This window comes from Manis pentadactyla, chromosome 6 (genome assembly GCF_030020395.1).
Source record: "Manis pentadactyla isolate mManPen7 chromosome 6, mManPen7.hap1, whole genome shotgun sequence".
NCBI lineage: Eukaryota > Metazoa > Chordata > Mammalia > Pholidota > Manidae > Manis > Manis pentadactyla.
Genome location: NC_080024.1, coordinates 64,404,685 through 64,427,336, shown reverse-complemented (window position 1 = coordinate 64,427,336; position 22,652 = coordinate 64,404,685). Strand labels below are relative to the sequence as shown.

Below are 22,652 nucleotides of genomic sequence, written 5' to 3'. Positions count from 1 at the left end.
ATTGTCAATAAGTTCTCTTTCAAAAATACTATGTAACATCTTGGCTTTTTAAGTCTGTGAATTAAAATATGTCCTCCTGAGTTTTGTTGGAAAACCTAGAGATTATTAGAGACCCAGTAGGATATTGTAAATTGGTGCAGGGAGTAAATACTGTGAAGAAAAATATTTTTGTATAGAATACATATTCAAATTGCCAACTTAATGTTAAACTATAGGCTACCACTGAAAATAAAATGTTCATGACCCTTACCTTCATGGAACTTACATTGTAGTGAATACATCATTAATTTAAAGATATTCGCTGTATTGAAAAGGTCTAAGGATAGTGTGCTAACTTGTGATTAAACTGTAGATTTTTTTTATTAAGCTATCATTGATATACAGTCTTATGTAGGTTTCACATGAGCAACGTTGTAGTTACTACATTCACCCATATTATCAACTCCCCACCCACATCCCATTGCAGTCACTGTCCATCAGCATAGTAAGATGCTATAAAGTCAATCCTTGTCTTCTCTGTGCTATATTGCCTTCCCCATGACACCCCTATATTATGTGTGTTAATCATAATGCCCTTTAATCCCCTTCTCCCTCCCTCCCCATCCACCCTCCCCAATGCCTTCCTTTTGGTAACTACTAGTTTCTTCTTGGAGTCTGCTGCTGTTTTGTTTCTTCAGTTTTGCTTTGTTCTTATACTCCACAAACGAGTGAAATCATATGGTATTTGTCTTTCTCAGCCTGCCTTATACAGTGAACATAACACCCTAGTCTAGCTCCATCCATGTTGTTGCAAATGGTAGGATTTCTTTTCTTCTTATGGCTGAATAATATTCCATTGTGATTATGTACCACATCTTTATCCATTCATCTGCAGATGGACACTTAGTTTGCTTACACATAATGGCTATTGTAAATAGCGCTGCAATAAACATAGGGGTGCATATGTCTTTTTGAAACTGGGATCTTGTTTTCTTTGGGTAAATAGGAGTGGAATTCCTGGGTCAAATGGTATTTCTATTTTTAATTTTTCGAGGAAACTCCATATTGCTTTCCACAATGGCTGAACTAATTTATCTTCCCACTAAAAGTGGAGGAGTTATTTATTCCCCTTTCTCTGCATCCTTGCCAGCATTCATTGTTCCTTGTCTTTTGGATATTGGCCATCCTAACTGGTGTGAGGTGATACCTCATTTTGGTATTAATTTACATTTCCCTGATGATTAGTGATGTGAAACATCTTTTCATGTGCCTGTTGGCCATCTGAAATTCTTTGCGAAAGTGTCTGTTCATATCCTTGACCCATTTTTTAATAGGTTTATTTGCTTTTTGGGTGCTTAGGTGTGTGAGTTCTTAATATATTTTGGATGTCAATCCCTTATCAGATAAATTGTTTATGAATATGTTCTTCCATACTGTAGGATGCATTTTTGCTCTTCTGCTAGTGTTCTTTGCTATACAGAAGGTTTTTAGTTTGATGTAGTGCCATTTGTTCATTTTTATTTTGTATCCTTTGACTGAAGAAATGTGTTCAGGAAAAAGTTGCTCATGTTTAAATTCAAGAGATTTGTGCCTATGTTTTTTTCTAAGAGTTTTATGGTTTCGTGACTTACATTCAGGTCTTCGATCCATTTTGAGTTTACTTTTGTGCATGGAGTTAGACAATAATCCAGTTTCATTCTCTTACATGTAACTGTCCAGTTTTCAAAGCACCAGTTGTTGAAGAGGCTATCATTTCCCCATTGTATGTCCATGGCTCCTTTACCATATATTAATTGACCATATATGCTTGGGTTTATATCTGGGCTCTCTAATCTGTTCCATTGATCTATGGTCTGTTCTGTGCCAGTATCAAATTGTTTTGATTACTGTGGCTTTGTAGTAGAGCTTGCAGTTGGAGACCATAGTCCCCCAGCTTTATTCTTCCTTCTCGGTGTTGCTTTGGCTATTCATGGTCTTTTGTGGTTCCATTTGAATTTTAGAACTAGTTGTTCCACTTTGTTGAAGAATGCTGTTGGTATTTTGATAGGGATTGCATTGAATCTGTAGATTGCTTTAAGCAGTATGGCCATTTTGACAATATTAATTCTTCCTACCATGAGCACAGGATGTATTTCCATTTATTGGTGTCTTCTTTAATATCTCTCATGAGAGTCGTGTCAGTTTCAGGGTATAGGTCTTTCACCTCCTTGGTTAGGTTTATTCCTAGGTATTTTATTCTTTTTTTGATGCAGTTGTAAATGGAATTGTTTTCCTGATTTCTCTTTCTGCTAGTTCATTGTTAGTATATAGGAATGCAACAGATTTCTGTGTATTAATTTTGTATCCTGCAGCTTTGCTGAATTCAGTTATTCTAGTAGTTTTGGGGTAGATTCTTTAGGGTTTTTTACATACAATATCATGTCATCTGCAAACAGTGACAGTTTAACTTCTTCCTTACCAATCTGAGTGCCTTTTATTTTTTTGTGTTGTCTGATTGCTGTGGCTAGGACCTCCAGTACTATGTTGAATAAAAGTGGTGAGAGTGGGCGTTCTTGTCTTATTCCCAATCTTAGAGGAAAACCTTTCAGCTTTTCACTGTTAAGTATAATGTTGACTGTTGGATTTTTATATATAGCTTTATTATGTTGAGGTACTTGCACTCTATACCCATTTTGTTGAGAATTTTTATCATGAATCAATGTTGAATTTTGGCATATGTTTTTTCAGCATCTATTGAGATGATCATGTGATGTCTGTCCTCCTTTTTGTTGATGTGGTGGATGATGTTGGATTTTTGAATATTATACCATCCTTGCAACCCTGGAATAAATCCCACTTGATTGTGATGGATGATCTTTTTGATGTATATTTGAATTCAGTTTACTTATATTTTGTTGCATATTTTTGCGTCTGTGTTCATCAGGGGTATGGGTCTGTAATTTTCTTTTTTTGTGTTGTTTTTGCCTGGTTTTGGTATTAAGAGTGATGTGGCCTCATAGAATCAGTGTGGAAGTATTCCCTCCTCTTCTTCTTTTTGGAAAACTTTAAGGAGGGTGGGTATTAGGTCTTCTCTAAATGTCTGATAAAATTCCGCATTGAAGCCCAGGGTTTTTGTTCTTAGATAGTTTTTTGATTACCAGTTCAATTTCATTGCTGGTAATTGGTTTGTTCAGATTATCTGTTTCTTCCTGGGTCAGTCTTGGAAGGTTGTATTTTTCTAGGAAGTGTCCATTTCTTTAGGTTATCCAATTTGTTAGCATATAATTTTTCATAGTATTCTCTAATAATTCTTTGTATTCTGTGGTGTCCATAGTGATTTTTCCTTTCTCATTTCTGATTCTGTTTATGTGTGTAGACTCTTTTTTTCTTGATAAGTCTGGCTAGGGGTTTATCTGTTTTGTTTATTTTCTCAAAGAACCAGCTCCTGCTTTCATTGATTCTTTCTATTGTTTTATTCTTCTCAATTTTATTTATTTCTGCTCTGATTATATCCCTCCTTCTACTGACTTTGGGCCTCGTTTGTTCTTCTTTTTCTAGTTTCATTAATTGTGTGTTTAGACTGTTCATTTGGGACTGTTTTCCTTTCATGAGGTAAGCCTGTATTGCAACATACTTTCCTCTTAGAATAGCTTTTACTGCATCCCACAGGTTTCGGGGTGTCGAGTTGTTGTTTTCATTTGTCTCCATATATTGCTTGATCTGATTTTATTTAGTCATTGATCTGTTGATTATTTAGGAGCATGTGGTTAAGCCTCCATGTATTTGTGGGCTTTTTTGTTTTCTTTGCATAATTTATTTCTAGTTTCATACCTTTGTGGTCTGAGAAGCTGGTTGGCACAATTTCAGTCTTTGTGAATTTTACTAAGACTCTTTTTGTGGCCTAGTATGTGAACTATTCTGGAAAATGCTCCATGTACACTTGAGAAGAATGTGTGTCTTGCTGCTTTTGGGTGGAGTGTTTTGTAGATGTCTGTTAGGTCTATCTTTTCTAATGTGTTGTTCAGTGCCTCTGTCTCCTTATTTGTTTTCTGTCTGATTGATCTGTCTTTTGATGTGAGTGGTGTGTTGAAGTCTCCTAAAATGAATACACTGCATTCTATTTCCTCCTTTAATTCTGTTAGTATTTGTTTCATATATGTAGGTGCTCCTGTGTTTGGTGCATAGGTATTTATGTGTATATATATGTATATTTAAAAGGTTATATCCTCTTTTTGGACTGACCTCTTTATCATTATATAATGTCCTTCTTTGTCTCTTGTTACTTTCTTTGTTTTTAAGTCTATTTTGTCTGATGTAAGTACTGCTACTCCTGCTTTTTTTCTCCCTAGTATTTTCATGAAATATCTTTTTCCATCCCTTCAATTTTAGTCTGTATGTCTTTGGGTTTGAAGTGAGTCTCTTGTAGACAGCATATAGATGGGTCTTGTTTTTTTATCCAATCTATAACTCTGTCTTTTGATTGGTACAGTCAGTCCACTTACATTTAGGATGATTATTGATAGATATGTACTTATTACCATTGCAGGCTTTAGATCTGTGATTACCAAAGGTTCAAAGGCAGCTTCCTTACTATCTAACAGTCCAACTTAACTCACCTGTTCTGCTATTGCAAAAACAATCTAAAGGTTCTCTGGTTTCTTTTCCTCCTTTCTTCTTCTTCCTCCACTGTGTATATTAGGTGTCATATTTTGTACTCTTTGTGTATCCCTTTACTGACTTTGTGGGTAGTTGATTTAATTTTGCACATGCTTTGTAATTAACTGGTCTACTTCCTTTACTGTGTTTTTTTCCTCTGGTGACAGCTATTTAGTCTTAGAAGCACTTCCATGTATAGCAATCCCTCCAGAATACACTGTAGAGACAGTTTGTGGGAGGTAAATTCCCTCAACTTGTGCTTATGTGGAAATTTTTTAATCCCTGCTTCAAATTTAAATGATAATCTTGCTGGGTAGAGTATTCTTGATTGCATGCCCTTCTGTTTCATTGCTTTAAATTTATCATACCATTCCCTTCTGGCCTGTAATGTTTCTGCTGAGAAGTCTGATGATAGCCTGATGGGCTTTCCTTTGTATGTGATCTTTTTTTCTCTTTCTGGTTGCTTTTAATACTCTGTCCTTGTCCTTGTCCTTGATCTTAGCCATTTTAATTATTATGTGGTCTTGGTGTTGTATTCCTTGGGTCCCTTGTGTTGGAAGATCTGTGTACTTACATGGCCTGATAGACTATTTCCTTCCCCAGATTTGGGAAGTTTTCAGCAATTATTTCCTCAGAGAAACTTTCTATCCCTTTTTCTCTCTTCTTCTTCTTCTGGTACCTCTATAATGCAAATATTATTCTGTTTTGATTGGTCACAGAGTTGTCTTATTATTATTTAATTTCTGGAATATATAAAAATTGAAATATTATTATTTCATTTCATTTTTTCTCTCTGTGCCTCAGCTTCTTTGTACTCCTATTCTCTATTCCATTTACCATCTCCTCTACCTCTTCTAATCTGCTTTTAAATCCCTCCATGGTGTGTTTCATTTAAGATACTGTTTTTTTTTTCAAAGTTTCTGTCTATTTCTTCACGTCATCCTTGAGATCTTGAATATTTTTCTCTAGCTCCGTGAGTATGTTTATGATTTTTATTTTGAAATCTTTATCAAGAAGATTGGTGATTTCAGTTTTACTTATCCCTCTTTCTGGTGTTTGAGGCATCTTTGTACAAAATTCTTTAGTTGTTTCATATTTCTAATGATTAATAAGGAATAATAACTTTGTGTAGGCATTTCCCTTTAGTCCCCAGAAGCTCCACTTTCTGAAGCTCTCCAGCACCTACAGCCATGGCGGGATCTCAGGTGAGCTGTGCCAGTGCCTGGCAGAAGGAAAGAGCTCTTTTCTGCTTCCCGGCTGCAGTGCCTGCCTCCACTGCCAGGGCCAGTGGCCAAGTGCACAGGGAGAAGCCTCTCTGTTATGCCCCTGTAACTGCCATAGGCGGGGCCACCCTCCAGCTGCCTGGCGCAATGGGGGCGCAGCAGGTGAGCACACCAGTGCCTGCTGGGAGGAAAGAACTTTCTACTTCTGGCTGCAGTGCCTGCATCCACTGCCACAACCAGTGGGCCAGGCATGCAGGGAAGAGCCTCTGCATTAAGCCCCTATAGCTGCCATAGGTGGGCCACCCTCCAGCTGGCCTGATGTGATGGTAGGGGCAGCAGGTTTGTGAACCATTGACAGCCGGGTGGAGGGCGTGGCAGGCTGCTTATCACAGTGGGGAGCCTCAGCACTACATTGCCAGCAATGGGGATGAAGCACCTAAAGCTCCTGAAAGTTCCCAACGTGCTGAGCTGAGTGTGCCAGGATGATTTTGTCCATCTGCCCTTTCTCGTGAGCAGCAAGTTCTGTGTAATCCTTGCCCCTTTATCAGCCCTCTCACTATTGGGAAGCCTTTCAAAGTACCCACCTTTCTTTTGTCCCAGAGTGGCCGGTTGTTCTCCACAAGCAGCTGGAATCTCTAGAGCACCATGTAATGTGGCTTCATGCTCCTGGAGCAGATCTCCAGGGCTGGGTGTTTAGCAGTCCTGGGCTTCTACTCCCTCCCTGCTCTATTTCTCTTCTTCCCAACAGTGAGCTGGGGTGGCGGAAGGCTTGGGTCCCACCGGATCATGGCTTTGCTACTTTACCCTTTTCCATGAGGTCTTTTTTTTCCCCCAGATGTAGGCCATCTGTTGCAGTTTTCTTTCTGGTCACTCTTTCAGGATTAGTTGTATTGCTGTCTTTTTGTGTTATATGTAGTTTTGGGAGGAAGTTTCTGCCTCACTTCTCACACTGCCATCTTTTTACTAGCACACTGAACTGTAGATTTTTAATGGTAAGTTGTAAAACAAGAGAACAGGTATTGAAATATCTTTAGGGGTATTTGTTCTTAGTAGAAAATGAATACAAAATTATTTATTGTGAGTTTAACAGGAGAGGAAAAAATAGTCTTTCCAAATGAGGTAATTTTATATCTTTTTAATCTTAATGCATACATGGTCTCCTTTGAGAGCACAGATTCTTTTTTAATCATTAATTTTCAAGAGGGCTAGGTATGGTCATTTTATATATATATGTTTATACATACACACAAGAGTAGAAAAACTGAATTTCAGTAAATCTCCAGATTCTGTAGTAGAGAGATAATTAATATTATTGTTTAATCGGTGCTACCAGCAGTAAAATAATAGCATTTGTAAATATATGGGTTTTAAAAGAAATGCAAGGATCTGAGAAACAAAATGAACTTGAATTGAGCAGACATGATAATGAATGAAAGAATAAGAAGAAATACCATAGGAGAATGCATGAAGATGTGTGAGATGTATGAAGCTGCACAAAACTCCTGTTGGCTGGCCAAGACAGTCTGAGATTATTGTACCCTGGGAGCAGGAAAATATACATAAGATATTACCAAATATGATGCTGAAACATGTATGAATCAGTATTTGTAAGTGCCAAAATTTTCTGTTGGTCTTGGTGGTAATTTATGAATAAGTATATAAAAAGCCATGAAAAGTGCTATTTCTCTAACTTTGTACTTTAGGAAGTTGTATTTCATTAAGTTTCCCTGTCTCAATTACTTCTATTATCTCTAAAATTTAGGTGAGTTATTCAGTTGGTTGATCTATGCCTCTTGTTCCCTTTTTCCATCCTTGATCAGTTTATCTCTCAGGCTTTTGGATTGTATGGGAATTTTACTTTATATGTCTGTGGATGCCTTTAATAAATACTGTATGTTGGGCAAGTGTTTTCAGTATTGGTTGTATTTTGAGGTAAAATTTAATAGATTTTAGACTAAAATGACATCCTCAACAAGGAGCTCTATGTCATTGATAACAGAGCTCTCGTGTAATGTAAAAGCTGTAGATGGCACATTCTTCAGGGAGCATCTCATAGAACCCCTCTGATTTAACAAAGCCTACATTTGTTGCTGCTCATTGCTTAGGACAAAGTAAGTCATCATTGTGGCCTATTTCTTTGCATACACACACCTGTTTAAATGCCAAGACCTTTTCTTTGTGTTTTTGAAGTGGACAATTTCTCTAGTTCAATTCATCTGATTGTTCTTACTGATAAATTGTATAGGCAAGTATAGAAATCATTTTATGGCAGTTTTAATTATACATTATAATTTATTTGCTATACAAGTCAGAAACAAATACATCTGAAAAAAATGGTAGCACTGACTATATTGTGATTAATTTTTTAATAGGGACTGTGAGCATGATATAGTACTGCATATAATTATCTTACATGTTACTAACCTACAAGAATGCCAGTGTGATAAAGTACCTTTGTTCTAGTAGTGACAAGATTTAGCTTAAGTGGAAAAGATCTCATGTAAGTTATTTGCCTAGCAGTGAAAGCTAAGACACAACTGAATATTAAGTATTGATATTTTCCAAAGGTTTGATTAGTTTAGGTAAATTCTTTGAAAATAAAATACATTTTCTGGGAAAACTCTTTTTTTTTTTCTTGAGACATAAATATATTGTTGCTTTCTAAAGCAGATGACAGTAAGCCCAAGGCAGTGTTTAACTCGTAAATTACACAAGGGTCACATTTTGGAAACTTTAGCTATTTTGTATCCCAGTGGACTAGTCTTCCATTTTCTTCCCAAAAGGCTTATGTGTTGATTCATTTCCTTTACCAATATGACAATTTCCTGGACATATTTAGGGCTTTGGACAAGATTATACTATGTTAATTAAGATGTTTTTCCTAATGTCTTTTTAACTGTTTATAGCCTAGATTGTTCTAGGCTGTGTCATTTGGGTTGTTGGATGCTTTGGCTGTTCTTATCCATTATTATCCAATGTTAGTTTCCTATAATCTAAAAATACTGCCTTTTAACTATTCTGGGTTTTGTTTGCATATTTAACCATATTATGCTTACTGCATGCACTGAGCATTGAGTAATTCCTGGTCTTTTTTTCATACTAACGATAACAATGTGTTTAATTGTGAACAGTATTTTAGCTTTAGCTATTCATAAAGTGTTTTTGCTTGACTAACATATGGCCTTTTTTGCTAATGCTTCATGGTTGTCCTACAACCATTTAGGACGCTGCATTGGGATACAGATCCATCAGTTCTTCAGCTTCACTCAGATTCCGATTTGGGGTATTGAATAGATTTATTACCTTTCCTCTTTATAATTTGATGCCGTGTGAAACTATCCTCATTTATTTTGCTTAAGTTCTTGATATGCAGTTTATAGTTAGGAAAGTTATATTGTTATTGTGACACTTCATTTATCCTCTATCATTAGTGAAAGAAATATTTTACATATCTGATTTTCTAGGTACCCTAAGTTGACCCATTTCTGTCCAGTTTCCTTTTATTATTTCCAATTAAGTTCCAAAATTGTTCCAAAAAGTTCCAAAAAAAAGTTACATTTTTATTAGATGTAAGTTTTTCTAAGATGTGTTAACAAACATTCCAGACTTTTTCTAATACATATTCTACATGTAATTGAACCTTCTTTTCTAGGTTAGTTGATGTTAATATTAACTAATTTTCCAATATTCAAATCCATTGATTATTTCTAAAGTTTTGAGAGGAACAGAGCTGTTGACCTTTATACTCTGGGCCCAGATTTTTGTTGATTTATTAATTTATTTATTCACTCATCTGTTTATTCTAGTTTCAATGCTGCCATTGTGCCTTACTCAGCTCTCTTCTCTTGATAATTTGCAACTTCAAAAACATATGACCAATAGCTTATGGAATTATGTTTAAAGTAAGAGTAAATAGGCCTTGAATTACAGCATATAAGAAAAGTATATGAGCTTCTTGTATGTTGACTGGAAGGCCTCTCTTTTGGCTGCCCTGAGGCTCCCCCCACCCCAACTTGCTTCCTTATTGTCAGTAACAGTGGCTTTTGGATAAGTGAGGTACCACCTCCCTACCATTTTACCCCTAAATCTTAGAATATTTTGTTTGTTTGTTCTAATACTGTGATTTTTATCTGTTAGATCCTGTATGCACTCAAATTAGTAACTTGTTCCTAACATTGTTAGCTTGACCATTTACTTTTCATATAGTTTACATTTTAAAAATCAGAATATAAAGTTTCTTTAAATTTTATTCATAGAAACTAGATTACTTCAAATGTACTACATTCCCCATTTAATTCTTTGATTATACCCTTTTTTTTTCCTTTAGGGCTAAGATATTCCTAAAGTAGAAAACATATTAAAAATTTCTTGCCCACATTTGGGACCTTTGAGAAAATTAATTTTTTAAATGTTCTGATCTTCTATCCTGCTTGATATTCTGGGACTTACAGCAATGTTTTTATTAAATATCTTTTAAGACAACTTCATAATTGAAAACTTCTTTGTGAGTTTGGAAGCATACTTTATTTGGTTTAGAATTTATGCATTTAATACAATAACCAAAAAAAGATACCCCAGATGTCTAATAAAATATATTTTTCATTTGGTCCATTCTCCTTAGCTGTAACTCTATTCTTCTGTTTGTCAAAAAAGAATGTATTTCCTTTATTTAAAACAGAAGTGACTTTAGTCATTTTATGGTATTCAAAGATCTGTTTAGTTTAGGTATAAAATACCTGCACTGTAGATACTGACTTTAAAACTGCCCTTTTAAAAATATAAAGCACTTGAATGATTCAGAATATATTTGTTTTGCTACCTTCTAATTCTTCTATTAAAATAAAGTCAATTCATCATTCATCAGAAATTTCTTGAATAAAACAGGGATTTAAATTATAATGTTGGATATACAGTATTAAATTCTTATTTTTCCAAAATAACATGGTTTAATTGTAGTTAAAATGTATCATTTGTTGTATTGAAAAATGTTTGTGTTCACTTTATTTAGACGAGGACCTATTAAACTTGGAATGGCTAAAATTATGCAAGTTGACTTTCCTCCTCGAGAAATCGTCACATATACAAAAGAAACTCAGACTCCAGTTATGGCTCAACCCAAAGAAGGTGAATATCAATTATTAATGTGATTGTCACTAAGTCATATTACATAGTTCTTCTTTCTCTTTTTTTCTTTTTTTGGTATATTTTCTTAGGGAAACAAAACTAATGCTTTAGGGTTTCTGTATTTATGTGGTTTTTAGTTTTAAAACTTTTCCTTTTAGAAGTTAATAAAAGTATAAGCTTTTGTTGACATAAATTTAAGTCTTTCAGTCTTCATTTTGTCATTGATATGTGCTGCTTTAGAAGCACAAATGCTTGAGTGTTCTATTTCTGTGTCATCAAGCATAGTTCTTGCCTAAAGAGTGTATCCCATAGTAAATGAAATCATGTAACTTATTTTTTGTATAGCATACTATATTCTGATATGCTGCTATTGTTAACCATATTAGTGAGCAAATCTAGGCCTAATTCTTAAACTCCTTTTCATATGATCTAAGGGCTCTTCTATGTTGATTATATAGCAACCTTTAAATCTGTGTGTTGGAGGGAAGTATACACAGATATAATATTGAATGTGGTGTTCTTTGATTGTTAAACCAGAAGAAGTTAACATTTCTATGTTGGGACCAATTTTTAAAATCTCATCAGATAGCTATTCAAATATAAAGTTAATATGATAGTTCTTGTTTTTCCCAGTGAGTCTAATAAATTTCTGTCACACTTAAAAGAGGTTTACATAAAAGATTTCTAATGCAAGTCTATAGTTTCTTATCTTAAACTATTAGAGCTATATATGTATTAGAATTCAGAATTTTTCAGACTTCAGAAAAGTAACAAAACATATGTACTCTATGTAAACACTCCAGCAGCATCTTGGGCATTATTACTTTAGCAGCAAAAGATATGAATATTCAAACTAAGTGAGACAAATAATGATTACAAATAGTTTTACTTCTGGTCATACCAGGTTTACCACTAAATGAGTTAAGGATTTTAGAGTTGATACTTTGGGATTGTGGGTCATAATAAATTATTCTTTTAGCAGTGTGCATAAAGAACGTATTTTCTCCTTAGCCAGGAAAATTTATTCCTATTTAATTAGAGACTATCAAATATTCAAACTTTATCAAATGTTAAATTTACTTTTAAAATTTCAACTAAATTACCACATTTCTCTATTAAAGAGAAACAAAAGTAATATTCATTGCAGAAAACTCAGAAGATACAGGTAAGCCAAGGGGAGAAGTCCTTGAAATCCCTAGCTATTACCAAAGAAAAATCTTTAAATTTTCATGTTTATATATCTCAAAAGAAAATAGGCTTATAACTGTTTACCTTTCTTGACCATCATGTGCACATTTACCAACTCTCCTTTCCCTGCCCACTAAGGAAGTGAAATAAATACCTTGAACTTTTCCTTTCACTTCCATCTTATCCTCAAAAGGAGTAGACATTATCATACATACAATTTACACTTTGAAAAAATTTGAGGAAGTCAGGATAATGTTTTTATCCAACTAATTTTTTACTCAATCATATGAATGTTCATGTCTGTGGATACTTTTTTTAAATTCCCACTGCTCCGTTGACTGGTAAGATAGCTTTCATGGGTGCAAAATCCTCATCTTAGCAGAACAAAAAGCCACTAATGGTAAACTTTGTTGAGACATAAGCAGCTTAAAAAAAATACAAAAAAGGAAAGATAAAGTGTTGAACTGTCAGTATGGAGAATACTAACACTGTAGGATTCCATAATTTCTAGAAAATATTATTATCTAGTATATTAATTCAAGTATTATAATGTCTGTCTTCTTAGAGCTATATTAGATACGTTAACTCAGAAAGTGAGCAAAATAGCCATGATGAGGGCACAATGACTCATTTTAAGAACAAATTAGACTTTTTTTCTTCACCTAATGATTTGGAGATTTATTTTTAGTTATACCATCATACTTATGAAATAAAGGATTTTTTCTAATTATTATAGTATGTTATAGAGAGTTTAGGAAAGAAAGAAACTGGACTACCACTACCTTAACACCATATACAAAAACAAATTCAAAATGGATTAAAGACTTGAATGTAAGACCTGAAACTATAAAACTCCTAGAAGAAAATATAAGCAGTAAGCTCTGACATTGGTCTTAGCATTATATATATTTTTGGACCAGTCTCCTCAGACAAGAGCAATAAAAGCTAAAATAAACAAATGGGGCTACATCAAACTAAAAAGCTTTTCCACAGTGAAGAAAACCACAAAATAAAAAGGCATCATAATGAATGGGAGAAGATATTTGCAAATCATATATCTGAGAAGGGATTAATATCCAAAATATATAAAGAACTTAACACAATTTAATATAAAAAAAACATGGGTATAGAGACTTGAACAGACACTTCTTCAAAGAAGACATACAGATGGCCAAGGGACACATGAAAGGATGCTGCACATCATTAGTCATCAGGGAAATGCAAATCAAAACCACAATGAGATATCACCTTTCACCTGTCCAATTGGCTATTATCAAAAAGACAAATAGCAAGTATTATTGAGATTGTGGAGAAAAAGGAACCCTTGTATACCGTTGGTGGTAATATAAATTGGTACAGCCACTATGGAAAACAGTGTGGAAGTTCCTCAAAAAATTAAAAATAGAACTACCATCTGACCCAGCAATTCCACTTCTGGATATTTTTCTGAAGAAAGAAAAACACCAACTCAAAAAGAGATAAGCACCCCTAACTTCATTGCAGCATTATTTACAGTAGCCCACATAGGAAGCAACTTAAGTGTCTATTGATAGATGACACTTGGATAAAGAAGATAATGTGTGTATGTGTATACACATAGCCTTTGTTTTGACCATAGAAAAAAATCAAGTCTTGCCATTTGTGACAACATGGATGGACCTACAGGGTATTATGCTAAGTGAATTAAGTCAGACAGAGAAAGACAAATACTGTATGTTTTCTCATACATGAGACCGAAAAACAAACAAACATACTTAGATACAGGAAACAAACTGTTCGTTATCAGGGGGTAGGCAGAATAGATGAAGAGGATTAAGAGATACAAACGTGTACATATAAAGTCAGTCAGTCATGGGGATATAATATACAGTATAGACAGTATAGTCAATAATACTGCAATAATTTTGTATGGAAACAAATAACTAGACTTACTGTGAGGATCATTTCATAATGTATAGAAATATCAAATAACTGTGATATACAGCTAAAACTAATAGGATATTGTATGTCAGTTATACTTCAATAAAAACAAAGGCTAAAAGAGGAAATGTCTGTAATACCACTGTGAAATAGCCCTTGTTAGTATTTTGTTTCCAGTTTTCTATGATAGATTTTTTTAATTCTACAAATGTGTATGTATACACACACACACACACACACACACACACATGGTTTTATAGCCTACTTGAAATTTGCATTTTTAATTGCTTGTTTTTAAGATGCATATAAATTTTTTAATGTAAACAGCTTTTTAACTCATATGAATGTATAGTTGCAATATAAGCTGGCCTTTTTCACTAAATTCTCTTTCCCATTTTTATTTTGTAAGGAATTAAAAAATTAAAAAGATCACAATTTGTTAGGTAAGCTAATGACCCAAAAGCACAAGATGATGTGATTATTTTCAGTTGGAGATTGCTTGGCATCATCATACTTTAGCTTCTTTGCCAAATTCTCCATGAGTTGAAGGGACTGTTTCTTCTTCGTTGCTATAATGACTGGTCTGAATAGGGCCTGGTGTGTAGTAAGTACTCATTACATTTTTGGTGAAGGAAGAAGGAATTAATTGCTTTTACCTACTCAGGAGAATCATTTTGCTTACCTGAGATAACTATTTCCAGGCATTTACTCTGAAAGTAACTACTTGGAAAATAGGTTATTTTCAGGAGTTAATACTACAATATTACTACTAATGTTGGGTGAAAAAATTGGTCTCAGTTCTTAGTTTTTAATATATCATATTCTAATCATTATTTGCTCTTAGATCTATAAATGAAACCATTACAGGTTTTCCATTATAGTCTTCTTGAATTAATGACGGCATACTTGCTCTGTAGATACAAACGTGCTATTTTGTGTTCTTTGTATCCTTCTGAATGCTGTGAACAAATTGAACCTGTTAATATCATTCAGCTACATTAATTTAGGTATTCGTTTGTACAGTTCTTCAAAATTCATGCTTAAATTGATGACTGAAAACTTTAACAGCAAAGAGTGCCTACTACATATCAAGTATAGTGTAAGGCACTTCACATTATCTCTTAGTTCTCTCACCAAAACTTTTAGGGTTAAGTATTGGTTCTTTTTACACATGAAGAAGCTGAAGCTGAAAGAGATAGTTTATCAAGGGTCACAAAGCTAGTAAAGATTCTAAACCAAGTCTATGTGAATCCAAGGTGTGCTGTCTCATGCTGCCACTGAAGCAGCACTTTCATGCATTTATGATAATAGCCTGTGGTAGGGAACAATTTATGTTACAATCCAGTACATAGATACCGATACATAACTGAAACAAAAGTTTTATGAAATAGCACTTTCCTGTCTCTTAACTGTATTTCATCTGTTAAAATGTTGACCATGGTGTACTAAATTTATTGGCTTAGGCTTGTAGTTTGAAAAACACTTCATTAAAGGGTAACTGGTTTAGCTAACTTATTTACTGATATATCTGCATCAGGATACCACTTTATACTGATTGCCTAAGAGAAATGAATAAACAGCTTTAATCTTCCATAGTGTTAAATAGAGTTTTTGTTATTTTCACTGATAGAAGGTGAAAATGACAGGATGGATATTGAGTCCAGTTTCTAATGGATATGTCTGCATCAACACCAGTACCTTTAAAATTTTCCTATGAGGACTAGACTTAGATGATAATTTTTTTAAGATCCATGTTTATTCATTTGCAACAGAACAAGTATTCACTGATTCTACAGGTTTATTGAGTATACACTACATATGAAGGCATTAGATTATCCTTTCTTTTTTTTTTTTTTTAGCTTCAGGTGAGGTGTATAAGTGAAGGTGAACAAAAAATGTATCCTGATACATGGAAGCCATCCTTAGCCTTTTGAAACTATTTATAAAGTTTAGATCATTTCCTTTCTATATCATTACAATTATTTTCCAGTCTAGAGTTCTTACATTGTTTCTTTTTTCAATATGTGGAAGTTTTGAAAGAGGGAAAGAAAAAACCCCCTGAAATTTAGGCTTTATAATGAAAACACTGTGTTTAACTATACACGTACTTATCCATTCCTTTAATACAGTGGTCTCATACTTAACCTGACTGATTTCCATTTAAGAATTATGTAACAAATTCCAAAACTCACCATGAGACAAAATTGCTGAAATCACAACATAAGTGTAGCAGAAAGTAAATTAAACTCCAATAGGCAGTGTAATCAGTGCAGAAATAATGTGAGTTACCAAGTTAAAGATAAAAAACTGATCTTCTATTTAACTCTTCTATTTTTAAAAAAAATAGCTGAATCTGTTCTTTTAAAAAGCACTGGTTTTTATTCTCCCTTGTTTCATTCCCCCCATTCTAGCTATCTTCTTGCTTTCAAGTTTACTCTGTAAGTTGGTGGTCCTGTGTCTGAACTGAGGTGCTTTGCTGTCTTAAAGCACCTACTGTGAATGAAATTGACTAGGAACATGTGACCTCAGTCAATTTTGCTCTCAGCAGGTAAGATTCTCATAGCAGGAGCAATGTGTCCACAGATACAATCCTGGAAAAGTTATTCTTTTCCCTTAACTTTTACAAGTTTTTAACTTTTTTGAAAGTGGCATTATTTTTTCTTACCCACCTCTTCAGTATGGATTTCTTTATGCTATTTTTAGACCCAGATTTTTAAAGAGGAAGAAGCCCTAAAAGTTACCTAATCCAGTCAGTTTGTTTACACCCTAGGGAAATTGAGGTCCAGGGAAGTTAGTTGAGGAGCCTATATGATCATAGTGTGAGAGATTATCAGGGCTACAACCAGAACCTTGCTTTTGATTTACAGTGAAGCACTGTTTTTCTTACACCATTCCATTTTCTTATCTGGGTGGGCTTTTATAATTAATTGGTGTTTCCTCAAGGTGCTTGTTGATTAGCATTTGTAATGTGTTGAAAAGTATCATATGTAAATAGATCTTAATTTTTTATTGCATGACCTTAACACCTGGTAGCCATACTTTCCAAGGAAATTAAATTTGTAGGCCTTCTGGCTAGTATTATCATGTCTAAAATGGATTTTTTTTTAATTGTGGAATAAATAAAACATTTGATAAATTAGTTTTAATCCTCAGAATCTAAGAATATGAATGCAATTGAAAATTGAACCATTTGTTCTTAATTCTTATTGAAAGTCTTTAATCAGCATATCTGAAATTATGGCCTCAGAAAAATGTAATATTTATGAGATCACAGATAACAGGATCTATGTAAGTGATGCCAGTACTGCCTAAGTAAAAATCTAAATTTTATATTAAAAAAAGACCATGTAGAAGGGCAAATTGTGTTAAATGGTATAAAGTATTATTCATTTTTTATTTCCCTCCAAATTAGCATTAGATCTGTATTCAAAATATTTCCTGATTTTAAAAATCTGCTAGATATTTTCCCTTGTTGAAGATCTAAATTATTAAGGAATCTCAAGTGACCTTGCAGCTTATTCTAGATGTTTAAAAAAATCATTCCTTTGTCCCAATATAAGATTCTCTTAATATTGATTTTAAAGAATAAAGTATAAGAAACTGAAATCATGGACAAATAGATTGAAATGAAGTGATTCCAAATGTTGACCCAGAAAAGAAAGGATTATTTTGAAAATATTGAAGGAAATTCATTCATGTTAACCTTTGTTTATAATTAATGATTGGAGCATTTCCTCTAGTATTCCTATTTTATGAAATGTTTTTGAAGTTATTCGTAAGTTGACCTTTTGCACATTAAATCATAATTTTATATGCAATGAACTTCCTATTTTTAGAACTTAGGGTCAACTTCCTTTGTACCATGAATAATCAGACTACTTTGTAAATTAGGAATTCTTCATAAGATATTAAACTATCTTAAAATAGGGTATACCAGTATAATGAAACTATGTAATAAATTTATAGGCAACAGATGTATTTCCTAAACAACATTAATGCACTAATGGATTTGTCACTTCATAGTGAGAATTAATCATGATACATGAAAGTTTAAGAAGTATCAGTGTTTAGTGGCAGTTTTCTAGAATCTTGCATATTACCTGTTAAATGTGTTTGTAATATTTTTAAATAATTCCAAGTATACTTTGTGGCTTATTCTTAGCTGTGTCTTAAGTGTAATATGACATACAGATGAGAAAACTTGCTCTTGAAGATTTCTTCCTTCAGCTTAACAAAAGCCACCCATTTCACAGATGATTTAACTTTGATTAACCTACCCCATTGTAACAGATTATTCCGACAACTGGAATTTCATTCTTTGGTGTTATTTCTAGGTGCAGCTTAATTTACAGAATAGCTTTTCTTTCCATCTTACCAAAATACATCACAGTTTTGATGTTAACTCAAAGTAAAAATTCAGTGGTTCATTAAACCTAGTCTTGGTATTCATTGTCAAGAGATTTGTCATTTTAAAAGTAACTGCTACTTTTATGCATTCTTTACTGCTCAGTTTATAACCTTATAGTCCCTGTCAGAGAAAGCATGGAGTTAACCACTTAGCATATTGCAATGAATATTCATCAATAAATTGATGTGACATGGCAGTCCCATTTTTCAGTCTTCCTGCTCTCTTGCAGTCTTTCTCAGTTTTAAATATATTATAGTTCATCATGTAATAGGGACTAGCTTTGAAACCTTTGGAATTACAATACTGTATTTTTGGTTGTGTTAATAGTCCTTTAGTAGCTGTCATTTTAGTTTTTAATAAGTGTGTTTGTTTCAGAAGAATATTCTGTAATCTTATGTTACTGATGTATTTTTGCTAAATATTTGGTATATATAGATAATGCTTTAAGACCAGGTTTATAATAAAAATAATGTGTTCTGCAGTTTTTAAGAACAGGAGGTCATTTTATTTTCCTTGAAATTTTCTTTAGCTTAATCTTTTTATGAAGGCTGATTTTAAAGTACCTGTTAAAGTTTGTAAATCAGTTTTTAATCCAAGGGAGATACGTACATTTGTTTTAAAATCAGATCTTGAAAACGTGTATTTAAATAGCTAATACTCATCATTCAACTATAATTAAAATATATGGGCAAATAGGTAAGGCAAATGCCATGTATTAGGCAGATATAGATCACTGTCTAACATAATCTACATTTTAAATTTTAAAAGGAAAGAGTATCAGTACAGATTGTTTCTGTTAAATATGTAGATTATGAGGTCACTTAGCACTAAAATACTGACCATATGCATTATGACAGGAATTTGACACCTGTCATCAGGAATGATACTTAGAAGCCGTATAATGCAACAAAGTTGAGGGAGGAAAGTATGATGGGGATGGGAGGCTATAATTTATAATTCAAGTGCTCAGGAATGACCTGTCCAGAGTGGCTTCAAGTCCCTATCTTTGACTTTAGGATTTACATACAGTAAACCATACTGGTAAACAAAATTGATTAGAATAACTGGTAGTATTAGCAGAAAATGGGAAAATATATATTTTTTCAGACTTAATTTTTAATTGAAGTAAACATCCTATTACTCTAAAAGTCAACTTTTAAGTTAAATGTAATTATTTTCTTACGTTACTCCTGCAGGTGTTTTTATGGTAGAAGTTCATCCTAGTGTTTGAGCAGTATGGTAGAAAATTGTTACCAGTTATACTGTTTTCAGATTAATAATCTGTTGTATATGAAAATTCATCTAAAAAGGAGTACTGCTTTTCTGTTTCCCTGTGTGATTATTTTGCCCAAAAAAAGCTTTCATTTTTTTAAGTAGCACAAAAGCTGTAATTGGCATGCTTTGTAAGGAAGTGTCAATGTGCAAGAGAGTGGCGATCACGAAGAATTCTTTTACGTGTTCTTTCCCCTTTGCACCACCGCCTCCTCAGCAGGGTCACTGAGATCACTAGCTTTTCTTGAAATGGCCATTTTCACTGGCAGGTGCATTATACCCTGTATTTTCAGATTGTTTTTCCATTCTGAATGTTTGGCAGGTTGATTGCTCTGGCTGCATTGACGGAGAAAGGGCTGACAAATGCGGTTGGGCTGGCTGAAAAGACAGTGATTACTGTTTTCCTTTGTAGCTGATTGAGGCCCTTGAAAGGAAAAATTTTAACCTTCACCATTTGGTTCAAAAGTATGAGCATATATTGAAATCATTCGTGCCATTTATCCTAGTTCTGTAAACTTGTCAGAACGTAGAAATCGCTCAATTTCAAGTAATGTAGGATTGGCATACGTCATTATCATTTTGATTAAGTTGGAGGTTGTATCACTGTGTGCATTATACAGTGTCATTTAAAGCTTTCTTTCCTACAGGTACAGTATGTTTTTATTGCTTATACTATGGAGTTAGAAAGATTTTCATAGCCCTCCAAACCTAAGACTATGCGTGTGGTTTGGCAGCTGGTGTGGCCTACAAGCTGCATTTTGTTTGCAGCATAAAGGCTTATCTGTAGGCCTCCTGGAGTGTGGGTAATTGCACAGGCTTGCTATTGGGGATAGATGGGATTGGAGGCAGTCAGGCAGAAGAATATTATGCCATCCTGTTGCCACCTTGCAGCAGAAAGACACAATCCCAGCAGTGCCATCTGGTTGTAGCTGTCTAGTCAGCTGGCCTGGCTGCTGGGACCATGACTTGGCAGCTGGTTCCCATCCTTGACCATTCTTTTGTGAACATCGTATATATGTGTGTTTTAGGTAATTTTGAACATGGGTCGGGGAAATGACTATAACTAACAAGACCCTATATTGAATAGGCTCTCATTACTTCAGATACAGTCTGCTGCAGATGTCTGCTGCCAATCCCTTATAAACAAACGACACATCTGTGTTAGCAATAAAAATAAGCATTTTCTTCATAAAAATCCATCTCAGTATGTAGTGAAAGAGAAGGTAGGCAGAGTTTATGTTCCATAACATTTTAAAATAAGTGATTTTGTTATTTTCTTATAAGAGGAGATTTTAATAATTTTTTTAAAGTCTTACTATAAACATTGTATATTATCTCAATATGTATTTTTCTTCAAGGAAACATTTTAAGTGCTTATTGCCACATCGTACAACAGCAGATAATTAGACTTGCATTTAAAATGACAGAATAGAAAATGTGGTCTAATAGCTATTATCTTTAAAATCTTCCTCTCAAATAGCAACCTGAGAGTTAATGTAAGCCATCTTTATGCCATATGAAGACCCATTAGACATTGATGGTTTCAGATCACAAGTAAGCAGCCAGCTCTGTAGGCTATTTTAGACATTTGATTTTCTTCATTCTACAGTATTAATGTGTCAGCATGCTATACAGAACTGTGCAGGAGCTGCATGTTGTTCTGTCTGGAATGATAAATGCTTGAAAGCTTTGAGAGATTCCCATGAGGAATTCATCCTAGTTGCTTGTGTTTCAGTTTATGTAGCTACAGAATTGAGTATGACTACTGATGAGGAATCATACAGGTATGTATAAAAACCAAGAGGTCTCACTTAATTCTTTCTTTAAAATTGTGTTGATAAAATTCATATTATTGGTACTTGTTCTGTCTTATCAATGGTTTACTTTTGCTTTTGTCTAAAGTTAGTTGAGCTGCTTTCTGAAATACTACCTCAAATATGATCAGTTATTTTCACAAAAATAATTTTTCTGTTATACTGGTTTTTTCAGATGAAGAGGAAGAAGATGATGTAGTGACTCCTAAACCACCAGTTGAACCTGAAGAAGAGAAAACTTTAAAAAATGATGAAGAAAATGAGACTAAAGGTATGTTAAAGAGTTTAACTTTTAAAAGTTTTGGTGATTCTTATTAAGATTTCTTTTATTACTTATATATTAAAATACAATAAAATGCTCTAAACCAAAGGGGTGAATCTGGTGGATGTGGCATTCATTGACCCAAACTATGATTGTTAGTTGACATGATATGACTGACGTAAATCAGACTTCAGAAAAACATTTGTTTTCCAGCTCCCCCTCATGAACTGACTGAGGAAGAAAAGCAGCAAATCTTGCACTCCGAGGAATTTTTAAGTTTCTTTGACCATTCTACAAGAATTGTAGAACGGGCTCTTTCTGAGCAAATTAACATCTTCTTTGACTACAGTGGAAGAGATTTGGAAGACAAAGAAGGGTAATGTTTATTTGCAAGAATTATGGCTTTAGCAATGCTAAATTAAGATTAAGAGTGAGAAGTTATAACACCATCTTTTTTGGGGTTTGTTCTTTTTCTTTAGAGAGATTCAAGCAGGTGCTAAACTATCATTAAATCGACAATTTTTTGATGAACGTTGGTCAAAGCATCGTGTTGTTAGTTGTTTGGATTGGTCATCTCAGGTAAATTGTAACAAAAATTGGTTGCTATTAACTCATTTTTTAATTATAATTAGCAGGTAGTTTTATTTTAATTATGGAAATCTTGTGTAATTGATATATATCATTTAAAATAATGGTGGTTCTAATGTCATATTTATTTTGTCTTACGTACTTCGGAAGAAAGGATACATTATATTTAAAACTCAAGATTTTATTTATGCCACAATCCAGTTTTGCTAATTTCAGTTTTTTACCAAATCCTTTGGATA

The 22,652-nt window shown here is 33.8% G+C and overlaps 1 protein-coding gene across 6 annotated transcripts in view; it reads left to right on the top strand.

The window, feature by feature from the left end:
* Positions 1 to 22,652, top strand: part of DYNC1I2 (dynein cytoplasmic 1 intermediate chain 2) — a 63,633-nt gene that overhangs the window by 15,217 nt on the left and 25,764 nt on the right. For 4 of the 6 annotated variants that reach the window (XM_036879137.2, XM_036879135.2, XM_036879136.2 and 1 more), the window contains exons 6-10: positions 9,061 to 9,120; positions 10,846 to 10,961; positions 21,739 to 21,834; positions 22,039 to 22,201; positions 22,305 to 22,404. In XM_036879137.2, coding sequence (XP_036735032.2) covers positions 9,061 to 9,120; positions 10,846 to 10,961; positions 21,739 to 21,834; positions 22,039 to 22,201; positions 22,305 to 22,404 — 535 coding nt within the window. The remainder of the gene's footprint in view (positions 1 to 9,060; positions 9,121 to 10,845; positions 10,962 to 21,738; positions 21,835 to 22,038; positions 22,202 to 22,304; positions 22,405 to 22,652) is intronic. The other 2 variants (XM_036879139.2, XM_036879138.2) reach the window with 1 other exon arrangement.